This window comes from Balaenoptera borealis, assembly GCF_965194805.1.
Source record: "Balaenoptera borealis genome assembly, chromosome: 6".
Lineage (NCBI taxonomy): Eukaryota > Metazoa > Chordata > Mammalia > Artiodactyla > Balaenopteridae > Balaenoptera > Balaenoptera borealis.
Window position 1 is genome coordinate 3346955 of NC_138863.1, and position 20261 is coordinate 3367215.

Genomic DNA, 20261 nt, shown 5'->3' on the forward strand with positions numbered 1-20261 from the left:
AAGGTAACTGTGAGGCCCATTTTCTGACAACCAGGGTCCTGGAACGCCAAGCAAAAGCTGGGAGCGGTACCAGAAGCGGGGGCGGGGGGCGTTGCGGGGATGAATAAAGAAGGACAGGTGACACGTTCAGCGTCACGGCCGTGGCGCGGCCATCGTCACTGCTGAGCCTGAGCCGCACAGGAAGGTGTGAGTTGATTATGCCAGGCTGCTCAAAGTCAAGAGCGCCGGGTCACTGTGGGCCAGGAGGCCTGCCAGGTAATGACCTAAAAGTACGACTGGCTCATCCCTTGAGTCACCAGCTCTTGAGTCACCGGAGTCTATTAACTCCCAGGCCGGGAAATGAGAAAATGAATTCTACTGTTTTCTTCCAAGCCCAGCAGATGCATCTCGCCTGCCATTATCTCATCTGTGGTCCACCTTGTTTTAAAAGAGGGAGATGGCTCCAGCAGGCAGGCAGGATGCTTCTGCATTGTTCCGCAGGTAATTAGTTTCACCTTCACAGCACCGAGGGCTTTGAGTGGGCAAATCTGCCCGGAGAAGAACACAAGCTGAGAAACTTCAACACAGGGGTTTCGGCGGCAGTGGCCCCAGCCCTCACCTCGAGTGGCTGCTGGTAATCGAGACCAGCTGTGGGCACACTCATGGCATCTGAGAGGCAGCGATCAATACCTGGGGGGGGGGTGCTCCGCAGGTAGCCGTGTGTCCCTGGGGAGCATGGTGGGCATGAACCCGTGGCCGGAGAATAAGAGCCGACCCAACCAGGGTCCGGCACCGGCACAGTGAAGTATCACCTCCAGAGAGAAAGAGAAAGAAAAGCATCCCACGATGAGAACTCGGAAAGTTCTCGTCCTGACGGAGGAGGGGCAGGAGCTGGGGGCAGCACGGAGCCATGGAGAGACCACAGCCCTCGGAACGGGAGGGGAGCTGCAGGCGGGTGGTTTTCTCTGAGCAAGATCCTGTCCACATGCCGCCAGGACAGCCTGGACACATCCTGGTTTTCCATCTGGGATCAAGAGCCGCTGGCCCCCTGCAGACACCCCCAGGGAACACCTGTCTCTCAGGTGCTCAGGAGCCCAAAGCTGCTCGTGCCCCTCCCTTCTGCCAAAAGCGGGAGCCGCTCTGTCCCGTGTGAGCTCCGTCCAGGTAAATTACACGCTATCTGGACACACGGACGGCAACTTGGAATGAACTTCTGGTGTTTTCAACTCGTTTGCAGCAAAACACAGATTTACAATTTAGGAATGCAGTACAGACAGAGGAGGAAAATGAGCTACTGTAATTTGGCACTGGTGAGGCTTTCGTGGGGAAACCGAGTCAGTGTCTTTAGCCTGAGCTCTTGGGGCACCGGGGGCTCAATACCCACCACTCAGTCAAGGGTGCGTGCCAGGGCTCCGTTTCCTGCATCTCCTTGATCTCAGCCCCTTGGAAGCATCCGTCCTTGGTACCACATGCTGTGCTATCTTTGGCCTCTCTCAGCATGAGTGATTATTTATAGAAAGTCTTTCCTGAATATCCTTCACCCAGAAAGTCCTGACCACGAGTACGGGTGCAAAGACAGGCAACAGGTCAGGGGAGGACCATTCAGACTGACCCCAACAGAACATTACTCTCGAGAACTCTCGAATCCCCACGGCACGTCTGCGAGTCCTGTAAGCGGCTGCCCTGGGTCTTCCCCGAGGCACAGGGACGCTACTGCCCTCTGGAGGCCACTCTTTACACTGCCTGATTCCCTTTTCATAAAGACGCAGGCGAAGTCAGTCGAAGTAAATAAAGTCAAGAGAAAGAAATGAAGAAGAATAATTCCAGAGACAAGATACAAGCATGAAACAGAGAATAATTTTCAAGGAGGCATAAAGCATGGCTGGTGTCAGTGGGACTAAATACCGGGATATGTGTTTTACTGAACGTCACTAAAGCTGCTAAATTAAAAACTTGCTGAAAATAGACAATTTAATTCTAGTCTTTATCCCATTGTCTTCTGGCCTGGACACTGGGAACTTCTCTGCCAGTTGTGGTTCTGCCACCCAGGGCGGTCTCTGCCCTGGGGAGGTCTCTGTCCTGGCCGCACTGGCCCTCCACCATCATCCCCCAGCCTTCCCAGGGGCCAAGCCAGTCACTCCCTGGTCTGAATCAGAGGACACTTCCTTGCATCAGCATCTCCCCTGCTGTTCCATAAAAGAAGAGTGAGCCCCCTGGGTCGAATGGCAGAGAGAGGGCTCCTCACTGCAGGTCTCCTTAGGGCCTTTCAGGCCCTGCTGTGCTCAGGGTAAAGGGTCAGTGGCTTCTCTCAGAGATGGAGGTCAGAGCAGGAGGAACGTCCAGCCCCGGGGTCGGGGGATGCTTCTAGGTGATATTATAGGAAAGAGAGCCAGCTGGGCCTGAGGGCACTGACTCTGCAGACAGAGATGCAGAGTTTAAAAACTCCATGTTTCTGCCCCGTTGACATTTTAGATCAATTTTAGAACAACAAACCCCCCCTCCGAAACAAATAACAACACACCTGACACTGATTCACCAGAAAGCCATGCAAAGAAAGGCACCTTCTACAGGTCAGGTGGTCCTTTTCGCAGATCATTTCCAGAGCACAGCTGTGAAGGGACTGAGGCTGGAAGGGCCCCTAACCTGTTCGAGGTCAGCTTAGACTGAGGAGAGGCCCCCCACCGTCCAAGCCTGGGAAGGGTGAGCCCCGGGCAGATCAGAGGCGGAAGGGGGTGTGGACGGAAGCAGAGGGCTCAGCAGAGGCCCGGCCCGCTGGCAGCCCTACTTGTTATCCCCAAGGCCCTGGAGAGCAGTCTGTAGCCCGTGGCTGCAGAGCTGGACCACACCCCTCGTCCCACGGCTTCTGACACTGCATATCTCTGTTGAGCAGGCGTGTGCAATTTTACAGTTTTGAAGTACTTTTAATTTCTCAGAAATGAATTGATGTTAAGGTAAAAAGGCTCCACCCAAAGAAGCAACTAGAATGCGTTCTTTCCGGCCACCTTACCTGGTTCTCAGACAAGGTCTGGCCTCTCCGTCTGGGATGGTGAGATGCCACCCTCTGAGCCCAGATGCTTTCTTCATCCGAGGTGTCCACGTCGGCCAGATAGTGGGATGGGAGCTGCTCATTCCCGAGGACCTTTGTTCCTTTGGAGGAAGAGTGGGTTTGGATTATTTGGAGTGAAAAGCTGAAAGCCAATGGGCATTTTCTCCAAGGAAGAGAAATGAGACATCGAAGAAAACGGAGACATGATTCTATTCCATTGATATTATGGGGCTGAGATCCCTAAACCAAAATAAGAATAGAACAGAGTCCATGGTCCCACGCAAGGAATTTCAGGAGCAGAAGCCCCTGCCCCGGCCAGCACACACCGGGGGGCTCCAAGGTATGAAAGCCAGGTGGGCAAAGCAAATGTAATATAATTACATCACATGGCATTCCATGCGCCTGGGGTGTGGCAGACATGCGTCCCGGGAAGTTTCCACGAGTGGAGGTGACTTTGGGAAGTCTTTCCACATCGGTCACTGGGGACTGCTTTTCCTGCCAGACTAGTGATTCGCAGACTCTCACGGGCACGGGTCACCTATGGTGTGGCCTGAGATGCTTAGTCCTGGGCTGTGTTGGTGGAAGAGCCCCATGTTCTCACCAGAAAGTACCCCCAGAGCTCCAGGGTGGCCTGGAGGGCACCACATCCAGCCGTGCCGGGACGGGGAGGGCTTGACCCTCCTGTGGGGCGACCCACAGGAGCCAGCGTCGCAGGAATCAGCTGCACAAGCTTGATGTGCAGCCGGCCACATGGCTCTGCCAGCATCCTGAACGACCTGGGGGCAAGGCCCTGAGCTCCAGGTGAGACTCTGGCCCTGTGCACACTGTGGTTTCAGCCTGGGAGACGTGTGCTAACGACCTGGCGATGCCGTGTTGGATGCCTGGCCCCCGTGAGCTCACAAATGTGCGTTGTTCTAAGCTGGTAGGTTTGTGATAAGCCGTTAGGTGGCAAGGGCTAACGGATACAACCATCCCATTTAGAGCCCACAGCAGTGCGCTGAGTTAGGCACTAACCCTATTTTACAACGAGGAAGCCGAGGCACGGCGGTTCAGAGGTCTGATCAAGTACACACAACACTCCTTCAAATTGCAGACCTTGTAGCTTGTCTGATGCACTATTAAGAGACAACACCGCCAATCAATCTCCAACGCACTCTTTTCTACCACACTCGCTGTAAGACGCTCCCAATTTGAGATGAGGTGACAAATGTGTCTTAGAATCAATGAAATCGGGTGGTGAGTTGGTCAAAAGAGCTGGGCTTGAAACGCAGAGCTGCCTGTCTCCCAGGCGCATTTCCCAGCTCGATACTGTCTGTCTCAGCTTCTCCCTCTCCCCGCTGCGACCCCATCCACGTGCTGGGGTTGATTAGGGATCCTGGGAGGAAATGCGCGTGTCCAAGTCTTCATCCTATGACTTGGTCGATGTAGATTCATTTATTCATTGTTTATGGGGAAGTAAAACTGCCCTCCCATTGCCCCCAGACGCCTCCAGGATCCTAATGGGCGTGTGAATCATGAGATTACAGTCCCTATAATATAATGAAAAGGGAAAACGGAAAGCAGGCCCATTTCCTGGCAGATGGCATCTTAACCACCTTTCCCGGCAGCTGGCCCCATGCTGCAGCCACGTGGGAGCACGTCGGTGGGGAGCAGCCCGTGCTGCTTCTGTGGTCTCATTTGCTCTTTCATCACTAAGGTACCTGAACCCCCGGACCCCAGTGCACACTCCCCCAGGGCACAGGAACAGATAGTGATTCGGGATTTCATTATGAAGCCGACTGTCTGACAACAATATTAAACTGAGGATTTAAACTAGGGTCTAAGCACTTACGGACCTCCCGAGTCACAGCTGGGAGGGAGGTGGCCGAGACGGAACCCACATCACACGTCCCACGTTTGGAGCTGTCCTGCCCTGTGGTTAAGGTGGCCGGTCCGGGTGACCAGCGATCCTATCATTTCAGGGACACCTGCCCATCCCTACCCCACTCCTGCTCGATGTCCCCCCGTCAGAGGTGGCAATGAGATGTGTGGCCAGGGCAGGCGTCAATGCTGGTACTTCTGGGTGTTACCAGGGAAGCACCCAGCCCAGGGGAGCAGGGGTTGACGGCGTGTGCCAGGACTGCACGTGCTGGACAATCACAGTGAAGGAACGGGCTACGCACTGAAAATCAGTCAGGGGGCTGGCACAGATCGGGGTGGTGGGGCAGGCTGCCAGCGACCCTCTCCTCCATGCAGAGCCCACGTGCAAGACGGTGGCCAAGGGCACCTACCAGGTGTCGCAGTGGTCCCCGGGGCCGTCGTGCAAGACTCTCCCGGCAGGCAGAGCTCAGCGAGGGCGTCTGGTCCGGCAGGCGAGAGGCTGGCCATCTGCCCTTCTGGACAGGAGTGGCACCCAGAGGCCCTGGCATCAGCCTCGTCCAGGACCACGGGCTCCTGGGAGGTGGTCTCCTCTGTGCAGGGCTCATCTGTGAGGGCCTGAGCACACGGGGCCTGTTGGCAGGTTTTACTAGGAAAGGGCAGCTCCTTGGAATGTGGGTCTTTCCAGTCCAAGCCCTGAGGGTTTCCAGGCATCATCTGACCGACCGAACACCGGACACCCATCCTCTCTGCCCCTTGCGACTCAATTCCCTTTCATTTCAAAGGGCTCCGGACTTGCCGCTAGAGCAGGACCCGTGGCCCAAAGACCTTTTGGGTGCTGGCTCCCAGCTCCCCGCCCTGTTGTGTCCCCGCCCGCAGGCGTCTGCAGATCAGCCCCGGAAGACCGAGCCTGGCCCCAGCTCTGGGCTGGCGCCATTTGAGCCCGGGCACTGAGACGTCAGGGCTCCAGCTGAGGCTCCTCGCTCCGGGGCTCGTGCCCCGGCTGCCTGTGCTGCGTGTGACGGTCCTGTGCGTGCCGGGCTCAGTCTCTAGTCCCTTTGGGAAGGGATCCTGTGAGGCCGAGAGGACCGCCCCTCGTCCAGGTGAGGCGCGGGGACGGAGCCTCACGCAGGTTCCCCAGACCAAGGGCACGCAGCTAAGGAGCAGAGTGACTACACGGCCGGTTCTCCTGGGCGGCCCCCGTGGATGCCGCGTGTCCTGGTGTGATTATTAACAGCAGCCTATCCCGCCTACAAGACTACCCTAGTCTGGGCAATGACGTAGAGGACCCCGCTAATCAGACGCAGTGGGTGCGGGCACACGTCGGGCCCTGGCTGATCCTCTGCCCTCGCTCTTGAGTCTCGGGGGTGCTGCCTTCATTCGGGGACAAGCACCCACCCCGGACGCCCCAGGGCCCTGACTCATTTGCCCCGCACCACACTTCTCCGAGCAGCCGACCCCGTCTCTCCAGGGACCGGAGGGTGTGACGTTTCTATGCCCCCCACCCCAGCTGTCCCCCTGCCTGTCATGCCCCCATGGCCATCAGACTGTTTCCCAGAATGCTGTCCCCCCACCTGGGGCCTGAAAACCTGTCGCCCAGGTTATCCTGGGATGGCTGCAGGCAGAAAAGAGAGTCCACTGACCTGCAGGTTGTCCGCGGCCCCTGAGACCAAGGACAGGCTTGGGGGGGGCCCGCAGGACGGAGTGGAGTCGTCAGAGTCTGCCTCGAAGTCCAGGCCGTGAACGGGGAGGACGCGCTTCTTCTGAGCAGGAAGGGATGCGGGAAAGAGGAGAGGGAGGGCCAGACTGACTGAGGGCCACACGCCCTCACCTCGGGCAGCAGGGAGGGCATCTCCAAGGGCACAGCCACCTCCTGGGGCGGCACCGGGGGGCTGCCCAGAGCACCCCCCCCCCCATCACAGGCTCTGCATCCCCAGCGCCTCTTAGAAGAGAGGAAGGAATCACCCGCTCAGCCCCCGACGGGCACACGGCTGCTCAGAGGTGCTGAGGACGCAGCCCCAGGAGTGCCGCCCTGGGGGGCAGGCAGGCTTCTCTGGGCTGATGGGTGCTTCTCACCCCTCACCCCTTAGCGAATGAGGGGTGCCCAGCGCCGGGAAGCAGAGGGGGGAGGGAGCTCCAGAGAGCTCCATCATCTTTAGATGCAAGAGCAGAGTTTATTCCAAATCCTTCCCTCATAATGGTTTCCATCCTTTAAACGTATCGTGTAGGGAATATTCAACACTGGATAGTATTCACTGAGCTTAGTAAACGGGACATATACAATTTTCTCATAAACAGATGCCTACGGTCCCCAGGGAGCAGCCGCGCAGACCAGCCGGCGAGGTTCTCAGAGACCCTGTCACTCTCCAAGGGTCTCCATCCAACACCACCGCCCGCCCCGCCCCGCCCCACCCCTCCCCTCCCTCCTGCTCCCCTTCTGTTGACCTGCCCAGAAACCCCGGGGATTACCTTGCTTGTCTTTGTCACCAAAAATAAGTGAAAAAGTAAGTGAAAGCAGAAGCAGACACCAATAAAAAACAAGGCTCATGGCTGGCTATAAACAAAAGCAAGGAAGTTCCCAGAGGAAAGCCGGAAGGGGTCTGCCTCCCTGAAAGGTGCAAAGGCTGCTTCCGGGGGGACACCGGCGCCCTCACGACCACGTGCCCTGAGGACGCTGGCCGGACGTCCAGGCGGGCCTCTCTGCAGGCCCCGCTCCCCTGCAGCTTGCGCTGGGGTTTGCTGTGGTGAGACCTGTGCCGAGAGAGTGCACTGCTGCTTGGTGCAAAGTGATCTCAGGGGCTGCGGGCCGTGGTGAAGGCAGGCGGGTCTTGGCGCCCCTGCCCCGCGGAGTGATGGAGAGCCTGAGGCTTTCAGGAAGTCAGAACCCGAGCCTCCAGCATCAGGGAGGGCGGGGCTGGGGGAAGACTTACTTTGCTTCCAGCGGGCTGGGCCTGGGCCACTGTGTCCTGTTCTCTGTCTTCATCCATCTTCTCACTGTCTCCACTTCTCCCCCCGGGGCCTGGCTCAGGCCCACCTGCAACGGACGCCTGCCTGACTCCACCAGGAGAAGACCATCCGTCCATCCATCCACTCACCCCTCCACCCACCCACCCCTCCATCTGCTGTGAAGCAACCAGGCAAGGCCCTCTACAGGCCTCCCAAAGACCTATCTGAGCATCAGTTAGAGCTGGTCTGAATCAGCAGAAAACGAATACTCTGCATCAGTTTCACCAATGGTCACCTTCACTGACTGCTTCCTAAGCAGTCTGAAGACACCGCAGTGTGTGGGTGAAGTAGGCCTGGAGCTAAGTCACCTTTCCCCAAACTAACCTCTTCACTTTCAGTCTCATTTCACCTGCTTCTCAGCCCCGGGCCTCCCTCCCCTCCCTTCTCTGCCCCCCAGGATGCCTTCTCCACCTGAGCCCCCGGGCCTGTCCCCCGACCCCCAGCACAGCCTCACTCTTCCCTCTTTTCCCCCAGTCACGCTGGCCTGGCCAGTGTCTGTTCCCCCAGGTCACGACGAAAGAGTGATGAAGTGCGTTCTGGGGTTTTAGTCTGGAGGCCCCATGGATCACCCACCTTCCTCAGGGGCCAGGGGCACCCCGGCATCCTTGTGAGCACAAAGGACTTACTGTTGACGTCAGGTGAGCTCTGCACTCGGTCAGGTAAACCTATAACCGAAGAAAAGCTCTCAGCAAAGACCCCGACGGCCCCCACCAGCTACACCCCTGCGTTAGGCCCTGCCTAGACGAGCTTTCGAAAAATTAACTTGAATCATTTCTTCTTCTTTTTTACGTTTGACTACTTCTTTTTAAAGGTACAACTTTCCCGATTTTGTGCTCTTTCTGTGTGCCCTTTCTTGGTGTGCTGCATTCACAGGTGCCAGCAGGGAGAATGCAGCCCCTGGACCATCACCCTACCTGAGACCTGCCTCACCGGGTCCGGAGCAGTGGCTGGAATCAGAATTTTTGTTGCCCCCCAGTGCCAGCTCCTGGCCCTCGGTGGTGACAGTTCTGAAACTGGCCGCTTCTGGGTGGCCCTGGCTCCCAGTTCTGGACCCTGGCCAGGCGTCAGAATCCCCGTGACCTTTTACCTAACGCAGATTCCTGAGCCCACCCCAGTCCCTAGAAATCAGAACCTCCCGGGGCCAGGACCAGGTCCTCAGGGCTGTGACGTGGCCTGTGGTTTCCCACCGTGAACGGGGCCTTCGGCGTTGAGATTCTGATGCTTCGCGGTGTGGCTTTTCCCGGGCTACCTGTGGTTCCCACACCTGAGCCCTGCGGCGACGGTGAAACCACACTCCTGCTGCAGGAAGATCCCTCAGCTGGCTCCGGGCCGGCCGAGCAGGCATGGGGCCGTGGGTGCATGCGGCTGTGGGATTTACTGATGGGCTCCAACTGAGACAGAAATATCGGCCACGAAGCAGCAGCCTGGCGAGGAGGTGCGGAAAACTCCCGAAGAATAGGGGGATGGTGCCCCCCGCCCCAGCGTGTCACCAGGACACTCCTAGTGACGCCAGTTGTCGCAGCACGGTTATCAGGAGAGCCACTTTTACTCTTAAAAATGTCCTGGTTTCAGTGATTTATCATATGCCCCCTGCACCCCTGGCCCCCTCCCCCTGTGGTCTGTTGCTCCAGGTGCCAAAAGCCATCACAGGTGAGGATGCCTTTCGGTGGTCTGTCCTAAATTCAGCAGTGTGCTAAGGTCGCTCAGAAACACCTGTGCCAGGCCCAGTGAGTGTGCAAATGCCCTGAGGGTGGCCATGCCTACCTCCTGCATCTGCCTGTCAACGTGGGGCTTTAAGGGGCACAAGACACAAGTAAGGCGCCTCTCCAGAAGGCCTGGGGGAGACGCCCAGGCTGGGGCACGGTGAGGACACCCCCAATCCCAGAAGCACCGCCTCTGCTCGGGACGTGCAGGAGCTCCAGACCCCAGGGCATTCTCCTCGGTGCCCCAGATGGAGACAGTCAAGACACCGAGCCCCCAGATACCGGCCTGACAGGCCGTCACAGACCGAAGGCCTGGCCAGGTGTTGGCAGAGCTTGGGACTCAGGTGACAGGGGCAAGGCAAGAGCTTCCCGAAAACACCGCTCAGTTCTCTCCATTCAAGTTCAGGAGGCACTTCTAAGCTCCGGCAGTCTCACATCCTTCCCCTGATATATCCCTCTCCCCAAATGGCTTCAAGGTGGGCAACACAGGTGAGCACACGTTTAGTGTAAGAACACCGTCTGGACCTCAAGTTCTTCATGGAATAAATACTTGGATTCAAAATATTAAAACAAACGATTGAGCTACAACCCATCTCTTTCAGTCTCGATGATCATCAGACTCAACGGGGAACGTCTGCTGAAAAGACAGACTCTAGGCCCCATACTGGACGCCCAGGGAGAAGGCTCACTCCTTACCTGCTCCCTGCAGCCGCCCGCAGAGGGACCGGACTACCTGGGCACCCCCGAAGCGCTTGAAGCGGGCTCTCACGTGCCCGTAGTACCACTCCAGGGAGCCCCTCTTCACCTGCCTGCAGAGACACAGAGCTCAGGCCCGGGCGGCACACACCCCCGCGTCCCCGGAAGGGGCAGGCCGGACCCCCCGCCAGCAGGGCCACTTGATCTCCAGGTCCCGGCTCACCTGGCCAGGTGGCAGGTGTCGCAGAGCCAGCCCTGCTCCTCCGGGGTGTGGCCGCAGCCTTTGCAGGTGAAGAGACCGCAGTCCAGGCATTGCCTCTTGGGCGTCTCGAGGAGCCGGTAGGGCAGCAGGCAGCGGGCGCAGTGGGTGTTGCTCAGGTGGGCCGTGTCCGGAAGCAGCTCCCTCTTGGAGTTTTCCTGCTTAATCTTGCCTTTCAAACCCCTGAATCGGAAACAAGAAAATATTGGATGCCTTGTTTTTGCAACAGGCTTTAAATTCAAGGGCACGCACACACACACACACACACACACACACACACAGACTCCTCTCAGATGCAGAAAACAGTGACCCGAAGTCAGGTCGCACCATGACTTTCTTTCATTGCCAAAGGGCTGCGAACCACACAGGTTCAGAATCACAGGAGGGAACAGGCCCACCACTGCCCGCACCACCTCACGTAACTCTGTATAATGGGAAGAGGATGCACAGACGTCCTGGACCCCAGGTTGGTTCCCCAGCTCTGACCCTGAACCCGGAGCTTTTCTGATGCAGAGCCCAGAGCTTGGAGACTGTATAGCTGGATGAGTGTGGACCCGTGGCCACCAGCACCCAGTGTCCAAGCTCCGTCGGACCAGATGGGGTTGGCGGCTCTGGGAAACCAGCGGGGATGGGGGCCCGGTGAGGTCCTGGGGGTGCAGCTTGGTTGGGCCACACAGTTATCTAGAGCCAATCTGTGGCCCAGTTTAATTGTTTAGCAGGAGGTTGGAGAAGAGAGAAAAATCCAGGAGGTTCCTGGGCCGGTCAGAGCAGCAGCAGGAAGAGTCTCAGAGGCTGGAGCAGGACATCTCATGTAGATGGTGGGCCAGGCTGACGCTCTCCTCCGTGAGGCCCAGGCCAGCCACGCCTGCTCGGCCACCCTGGCCTGAGTTAATGGTCCTGAGCTGAGGATGACACCAGGTAAGTGGAGGTCAGGTCGGCGCCCGACAGTAAGAGCTGAGAAGTTGAACCCACACAGGTTAAGAGAGCCATAAAGGTTCAGGATCACAGCGGTCCCACTGCTGCCCGAACAACCCCCCTAAAAAGGCCACGCAGAGCCCTGAGGGCAAAGTCAGATCGTACTTCCTCCTCGGGCAGGTTTGGGTCTCTTCCAGCAGGGGAGCAGGTGGGGCTGACTCCCCAGGTTGTCCCTACGGAGCGAAAGGCTGAAATGGCTTGGCCTGGAGAGCGTCCAGAGCAGGAGTGATCCAGCACCCAAGTCTCAGGAAACCAGCTCCCACCCTCAGGTCTTCAGTAGCAGCTTCCAGGTGAACTCGCCAAATGGAAGATGTGCCCCCGGATAATAAACACAACGCTTTTGTTCTGGTCTGCAGAGAACGTCTGCCAAACGTAATATTTTTAGTTTCAGATGAGATCAAATTAATCCATTCTTAGTGACAAAAACGAGCCAGACACTAGGCGCCATTGTCTCCCGAGACCTCTGTAGAGAGCGTGGTTTCTGACGGGGATGCCCCAGAGCCGGGTGCAGGCTGAAGACAGGGCAGCGACTCTAAGGAGCTTTGGGTGCCTCCTTCTGATTCCATGAGGCACAGACTACACTGCACCGATTTCCCCTACCAAATATGCCCTAAAATACTCAGGAAGACAGAGACAAAAATAAGACTCTTGTCTCAGCTTCAAAAGCCAAGAAAAAAAAGCCCAGTGGTGGCAGGAACCTAGGAAGAATACTGTCATCCACTGACTACAGGCTAGATAAAGCTGCATTGACAAGGTAGAGCAAGTGTCTTCCTAAAACAGCAGAGCACCTGGGGCCAGGTGGAAAGGGCCTAGTGTCCTCCACGTCCACTCTTGATGTATCTGCTTCAGCCAGAAAACCTAAAGGCCACCCCTTGGCTGGGCAGGGCCTTGTCCAGCTTCTCTCCCGGCATGGGTCCCCCATTCTCCATCCAGGTAGAGCCGGACCCCCGGGAAGAAAGACGAGGACGTGTAGAGGTACACTGCATCCCAGGATGTGAAGTCCTCTTAAATAAGAGCCCGTGAGAGTCCTGGGGTGGTGGCTGGAAACTTTCAGGTGTTGAATTTGGGGGAACAGATAATGATCCTCTGCTTCAGATTCCTTTTTTGTGAATATATTTATTTGTAATATATATTATTTTTCAAAAATTTTAATTTTAAATTTAATTTTAATTTTTAAAAATTAAAACAATTTTATTGGAGTATTGTTGATGTACAATGTTGTGTTAGTTTCTGCTGTACAGCACAGTGAATCTGTTATACATATACATATATCCACTCTTTATTAGATTCTTTTACCATATAGGTCATTATAGAGTACTGAGTAGAGTTCCCTGTACTATACAGTAGGTCCTTATTAGTTATCGATTTTATATGTAGTAGTGTGTATATGTCAATCACAATCTCCCAATTTATCCCCCCTACCTCCCCCCGGTAACCATAAGTTTGTTTTCTACATCTGTGACTCTGCTTCAGATTCTTTAAAACATAACATCTCTTCTTCACAGCTGGAAAACAGGAGGGAGGGAAGAGGGGACCCCGCATTGGTCCAGCAGAGTAACACCAGATGCCTGCCAACCAGAGGGCACATCAACGGACCTGAAGGATCGTGAGGGGCCAAAGCCATCCATATACCCTGCTTATCGCAATCACAGGGTCGACCAGATGTCCCTGCACTACAGGCAGGGACAAGCCCAACATGCAGCTACAAGTTAAGGTCACCTTCAGGAATAAAAGATGCCCTGAATGTGATTTACTACACAGTAGTAGTAAACAGAGGAAGACTTGAAACTAGTCTGCTTGGTGTGCTGAGTCGGCACAAGAGAGAGGAGCAGGAGGTAAGAAGAAGCCAGGCTGAGCTGGGAAGACCACAGGCTATGTTCACCGAGGTGGAGAAGACTGGGCTAAAGTGAAGATGCAAAGGAACTGAGGTTGCCAATGGGGAGGGAAACGGGCAGAACATCAAGTCCAGGGATTCAGAACAGTGGTTCTCAAGGTGCGGTCCAGGGACCTACAGGGGTACCTGAGACCCTTTGACAGGGTCCACAAGGTCAAAACTCTTCTCATAATAACACTAAGGTGATATTTGTCTGTTTTGCTCTTTGACCCCTGCACCGATGGTGCAAAAGCTATGGTGGGTGAAAGTTCTGGGGCCCTAGCACAGATCAAGCCAGAGGTACAGAGTGTACCGGCAGTCAATCTGCTCTCTGCCAGAAAAGAAAAGAAAGGAAACCATGTCTTGATGAAGTGCGTCTTTGGCTAAAAGTGTGTCAAGTGACAGTATTTGTTGCCACTGACAAAACTCAAGCTTTCAAGCTCAAAGACTTTTGGAAAACTTTTACGTCTCTGCTGACTTGAGCCTCTCAGTGAGTTTTCATCACTGAGAAGTTTCTGATAAGATCAGCAGTGATGGTAATGAATGTGATTTTTTGGGTTCTGTATAATGAAACATGTCGACGTTTGGAAAGTCTGCATAGGTGTCACAAAATCACGCGTGGATAGAAGATTGACCCCAAGTGCAAGATGGACCAATGGATTTTAATGTAACAGGAAAGGTAAAGTTCATTGACATGGTTTCAGATTCCACACTGTAACTTCCTTTAAGAAACTACTGTAACTTCCTTTAAGAAACTACCAGTCATAGGGTTTTCGTGTATTATCAAAACAATGTCCATAATTATATGAAAAAGCTACTAAAACACTCCTGCTTTTTCCTACTACATATCTGTGTGAGGCTAGATTTTCTTCCAACACCTCAGACAAAACAACATATTACAACACATTGAACGCGGAAGAAATACCAGAATTCAGCTATCTCCGATTATGCCAGACATTAAAGGGATTTTCAAAAAATACAGAACAATGCCATTGTCCTCACTCATGTTTTTATTTTGGAAAAAAAGTTATTTTTCATAAAAATTTTATTATGTTGTAAGGGGTTTATTGTTGTTTTAAATAAATGAATGACTATTTTTAAAACACCCAGTTTTAATTTTTGATGGGATAAATATTGACAGCTATAACCCAGCTAAACAAAAGCTCCTTGGGGTTCTCAGTAATTTAAGAATATAAAGGGTCCCTCAGACCAAAATGTTTGAGAACTGCTGATTTGGAAGTCACACATTTACTCTCCTAGAATGCAAAGAAAAGGGCTGAGGAGACAGAAATGTGGAGAGAAGAGGACAGCCAAGGCAGAGAAGGGCAAACACCTGACGGGTAATAAGGCACACCTTGGAGATATTGTGGGTTCAGTTCCAGACCACCGCAACAAAATGAATATTGCAATAAAGGAAGTCGCAAGAATTTCTTGCTTTCCCAGGGCAAATAAAAGTTATGTTTACACTATACTGAAGTCTATCAGGTGTGCAATAGCATTATGTTTGAAAAAATAATGCACATACCTTAATTAAAATATTTTCTTGTTAAAAATTGCTAACCTTCTTCTGAGTCATGTTCTTTTTGTGGGTGGAGGGTCTTGCCTCTGTGTCGGTGGCTGCTGACTGATCAGGGTGGTGGGTGCTGAATGCTAGGGCGGCTGTGGCGATTTCCTAAAATAAGACAACAATGAAGTTCGCTGCATGGACTCTTCGTTTCATGAATAATTTCTCTGTAGCATGCAACGCTATTTGATAGCAATTTACCCACAGTAGAACTTCTTTCAAAATTGGAGTCAATTCTCTCAAATTCTGTTGCTGTGTTACCAACTCGGTTCATGGAATATTCTAAATCCTTTGTCATCATTTCAACAATCTTCACACCATCTTCACCAGAAGTAGATCCATCTCAAGAAACCACTTTCTTTGCTCATCCATGAGAAGCAACTCCTCATCTGTTCAAGTTGTATCATGAGATTGCAGCAATTCAGTCACATCTGGAGCCCCACTTCTAATTCTAGTTTTCTCACTGTGTCCGCCCCATCTGCAGTTACTTCTTCCACTGGAGTCTTGAACCCCTCAAAGTCATCCGTGAGAGTTGGAATCAACTTCTTACAAACTCCTGTGAATGTTGATACTTGGACCTCTTCCCATGAATCATGGATGCTCTTCATGGCATCTAGAATGACAAATCCTTTCCAAGATGTTTTCAATTTACTTTTCCCAGATTCATCAGAGGAATCACTGTCTCTGGCAGCTGTGGCCTCATGAAAGGCATTTCTTAAAGAATAAGACTTAGAAGTCAAAATTACTCCTCAATCCATGGGCTGCAGAATGGATGTGTCTTAGCAGGCACGAAAACAATATTAATCTCATTGTCCATCTCCATCAGAGCTCTTGGGTGACCAGGTACGTTGTCAATGAGCAGTATTATTTTGAAAGGAATCTTTTTCTGAGCAGTAGGTCTCATCAGTGGGCTTAAAATATTCAGTAAACCGTATTGTAAACAGATGTGCTGGCATCCAGGCTTTGTTGTTCCATTTATAGAGCACAGGAAGAGGAGATTTAACATAGTTCTTCAGGGCCCTGGGGTTTTCAAAATGGTAAATGAGCCCTGGCTTCAACTTAAAGTCACCAGCTGCATTAGCCCCTAACGAGAGAGTCAGCCTGACTTTTGAAGCTTTGAAGCCAGGTATTGACTTCTCCTCTCAAGCTATGGAAGTCCTAGATGGCACCCAAAATCAAGGTGTTGGTGGGACTGGGATTCTTCCTGGAGGCTCAGGGGGAAGGTCTGTGCCCTTGCTTTCCCAGCTTCTAGAGGGCAACTGTATTCACTGGCTCACGGCCCCTTCCTCCGTCTCAGAGCCAGCAATGGCGGGTTGAGTCCTTCTCACCATGAATCACTCTTACGTTGCCCTGTGTCCCCCCTCCTTCCATCTGTCAGGCCCCTTGTGGCCCACCTGGATAACCCAGGATTGTCTCCCTGCGTCCAGGCCCTGACTGGCATCCTTCCATCTATCAGGCCCCTTGTGGCCACCCTGGCCCACCTGGATTACCCAGGATTGTCTCCCCGTGCTGAGGCCCTGATTGGCACCCTTAATTGCATCTGCAATCTTAATTCCCCTTTGCCAGGTAGCCCAGTATACTCACAGATTCGGGGGATTAGGACATGGGCATCTTTGGGGGCTCATTATTCTGCCATGGTTCGGAGGGGAAAATGTGTGAGCAGAGATCTCACTCCCAGCTGAGAGATTCCCAAATATAAAATCCACCCCACCCACCCCGCCATGCCATTCCGGAGGAAACAACGTGAAGATGTGCTCCAGAGCACTGAACATCGAATCTCAAGTATGACCCTTAAGAATGAGGGTGAAAGGACCAATGAGTCACAGAATTGAGACAAAAGTATTAAAAGTGCATCAACCAGACTAAAGTGTCAGAGAGAATTGCTGAAAGAGGACAAACATAATGTAATAAGAACTGAAGAGCAATTACATGATGTAAGGTCTTGATTATATGAGTTAAGTATCAGGAATTATAATGAGGGAAACAGACACTTGCTAAAGTTCTTTGAGGTCTTCTGAAGAGAATGAGCAAATGATGATAAAAGGGATAAAGAAGAAATACGTGGTGATGTGTGAACGACAGCCCGCTGAGAGGGAGGCTCACAGGAATCTCATAAGTGATCTCAGACCAAAGTTAATCTCCAGGCTGCGCTGGCAGCTGACTTCCTGTTTCAGCCCCTGTCTTTTCAACCCTGGAGTTGCCTGTCTGTGGTGCCAGGTGGCCCAACAAAGGGTGACCTCAAATTCCTTATTATTATTTATTTTTAAAGCAAGTCATGGTTTGCAAGCCATGTGTCACACCAGGAGCTCTTTCATGGGTAATCTCAGGCATTCAGGTCTGTTTGCAAAGATTGCAAATCCACATCACCACCTGTTTGCCTTTCTGGGGAAGGTCTGCAGCCCTAATATTTGACTTGTGGGCTGTGCCCTTGAAAACAGGGTGTTCTATTTAGGTAAACTTGGGTCCTCACCCAGCGACATGAGTCACCCATGCATTCTCATTTACCCCTTTCCTATGTAAACTTTCGGATTTTTGTGTTTTTCTAATTTGGAAAACTTCTTTATCCTTCTGATCTTAAGACACTCTTTAGAGATCAAAGATATGAATCACTGCCATTTCTGTTAAAACTGTTTCTTCTAATTTTTAAAAAATTAAACATTTTCCTTTTAAATTCAGATGTACGTATTTAGTCAATACTTATCAGTATTTTGTGTTGTGAGGTCTACCTGTGTTGTCATATGTAGGCTTTTCCACTCCAAGATTATGTACATATTTACTTATATTCTCTTCCAATAATTTTCAGTTTCCTGTTCTACATTTTTAATATATCAGTTATAAAGCTAACTGAGGTCAAACTCCCTCCCCCAGCCCTGCGCTCATGGTCAACTATTCCAACACTTAGCTTTAACTAATTCTTCCCTTTCTTACTGATATGAAATGTTACCATTGTACTAGATATTGTTATACATACTTGGTTGCATTTTAGGGACTTTCATGTTGTTTCATTGATTATCTACATCTGTGAAAGGGGTAGCTGCCAGAACAGACCAGTGCAACATGAGGCAGATGTAAGGATGTGCAGCCCTTGAGTGTGGGCTGTCTTTTCAATTAAAGGGAGTAAGATGTGCCAGAGTTTAGCAGGGTGTCAGGGACAAAGGAAAGGCTTTCTGTGTTTATTTGTTTGTTTGTTCTTGCTTTTGTTTTTTTGTTCCAATATGGCGATTGATCCTACTGACATTCCAAGTAGGAGCTAGAGGACAGAGAGGGAGTAACCGAGGCAGCTCCATGCTCCAGGAGCTGGGAGCAGACAGCAAAGGGCCAGAGCACAAGTAAGGGCCAGGAGAGGGAACACAGGGTGGGCATGAACACAGGTGAGGATGGGGGGAAGATGGGGGGAGGTTACACCTGGTAGCCTTGAGCTTTCTGTGAGGAACTGGGTGAGCTCACTGTGACAGTGACCAGGGTCTGGAGGAGAGTGAACACTTGAGGAATTGCCTAAGAATTTTTGTGCATCTTTGGGTTTTGGATTCTCCAGAGTGTAGCACTGTGTTGATGGGAAGCCAGGAATAACATCACACCATGTACAGTGAACACCCTACTCCCGAGTCCCTGGTCACACATGCCGACTTCAGGGAGAGATTTATATCTGCCTGGGGCTAAATCAAAGGCCAGACAGCCTCCCCCTTCCTTCTCCTCGAATTCCCGAAATAGCCTGTGAGAAAAGCCGTTTGGAAGCTCCACAAGGCACCTGCCACTCAGCAGCTAGACCCCCAGGGAAATCCTCCTGGTCAGTTCAGAGGGTAGCTGTCCCCACAGTCTGCCCACAGCCCCAGTCCCTGCAACAAGCGTGTTCTGTTTGAAATGTCCCATTAGGAGGCTCATGGGGAAGATGCACCAAGATGCTCCAGCCTTTGCCCTTCACCACCGGATGGCCTCCATCTTCCCCATGGGGCTGTGAGAAGTCCTCTGCACAGGGCAGGAGGTCAGGCCTGGCCGAGGGGTCAGAGGCTTTCGTGTCATGGAGATGGTCTACTGGGCATGTGGGCATTAGTGCTGGGGACCTGGGCCAGCTCACTGGTCACACACTTTGACAGCAGAAGCCAAAGAGGTGCTGGTCCTACCCCACAGGAGAAGGTGCCGGAGCCCTCACCCAGGCCCCATCCCAGCATCCTTTACAGGGTGATGCTCCCACATGGGGAGAAAAACTGAGCAGCCATCCATCAAATATACATTTCTGTTAATTTTGTAAACACTAAAGGAAACGTATTCCTTTTTTTGTTTGATTGTTTCCTAATTGGTAAATTTGGTGAATTGGCTGTTTAGCAAATTGCCTCTCCGGTAAATGTGCTGCTGGTGAATTGACCTTGAGCCCACACACTATGTCCACTTGACGTGTATTCAGGACAGGAAAGTTCTTTCCAAGTAATGCATGTGTCTGTTTCTTGGTTTCATGGTTTCCCCCCTATTAAGTTTGTTCTGTCAACGACCTCGGTAGGTGTTTTGAGCTGGGCCATCCATTTGGCATCTTTCAGAGTGTGTCAAAGACATCAAAAACTCATCTGATTTCTATACATCTGAAACTAACACAACCTTGTAAATCAACTATATCTCAATAAAAATAAAAAAACAAACAAAAAAACTCATCTGAACAACCCCTGAGCAGCTCAGTTTGTTAAGGTCACCCACTTAGTGGTCACCTGAGGGCCAGTTTCTCCATTCAGCCCATTGTTGATTCATAGATTAGAGAATCAGGAACTGGGAGAAAATATGAGGACCCCAAGGAATCGTGGAGAAACCCAGACGTGCGACAGAGAATGGGATATTGTGGTTTCAGGAAATGGACGATTAATGTTGAAACTGGTGAAATGCACAGATTAACACTGAGAGGAGATTGGGAAGAAGGAGGTTTATTATTTTTAAACTGTCTTCAGTTTCATTCTAGACTGCTGGTATTTTAGCCAACTTGCTCTGCAGAACCAATCTCAGTGTCCAGAACCCAACTGTCTTTATTCGGAGCTTGGTTCCGCCACGCCCTTCCTAAGTCTCAGCACCCACCTGAGCAGAACTTGAACCCACACCCCGCGTGTCCTGGCCTCAGAACCACATGCCTGGGCCCTGCTCCCAGGGGTCACGGGGACCCTGGGGATAAGGCTTGTCACAGGCAGAGGTGGCTTCACCTCTCGTTGCACAGTTAACCAATACCACAGTGAGCAAGAGAGAAAAACATCAAAAAATAAACCCCACAAAATACCCTTCACTAAGCCCCCGCTGTTTCCACGACTCTTCCCCAGTGTGTCACCAGG

At 52.3% G+C, this 20261-nt stretch overlaps 1 protein-coding gene across 1 annotated transcript in view; it reads right to left on the reverse strand.

The window, feature by feature from the left end:
* MLPH (melanophilin) overlaps positions 1-20261 on the reverse strand; it is a 41048-nt gene that overhangs the window by 11396 nt on the left and 9391 nt on the right. Inside the window, 7 exon segments of the mRNA XM_082395982.1 lie at positions 2987-3126; positions 5296-5500; positions 6526-6645; positions 7813-7916; positions 8515-8553; positions 10288-10400; positions 10511-10729. Of these exon segments, the coding sequence (XP_082252108.1) occupies positions 2987-3126; positions 5296-5500; positions 6526-6645; positions 7813-7916; positions 8515-8553; positions 10288-10400; positions 10511-10729 (940 nt within the window).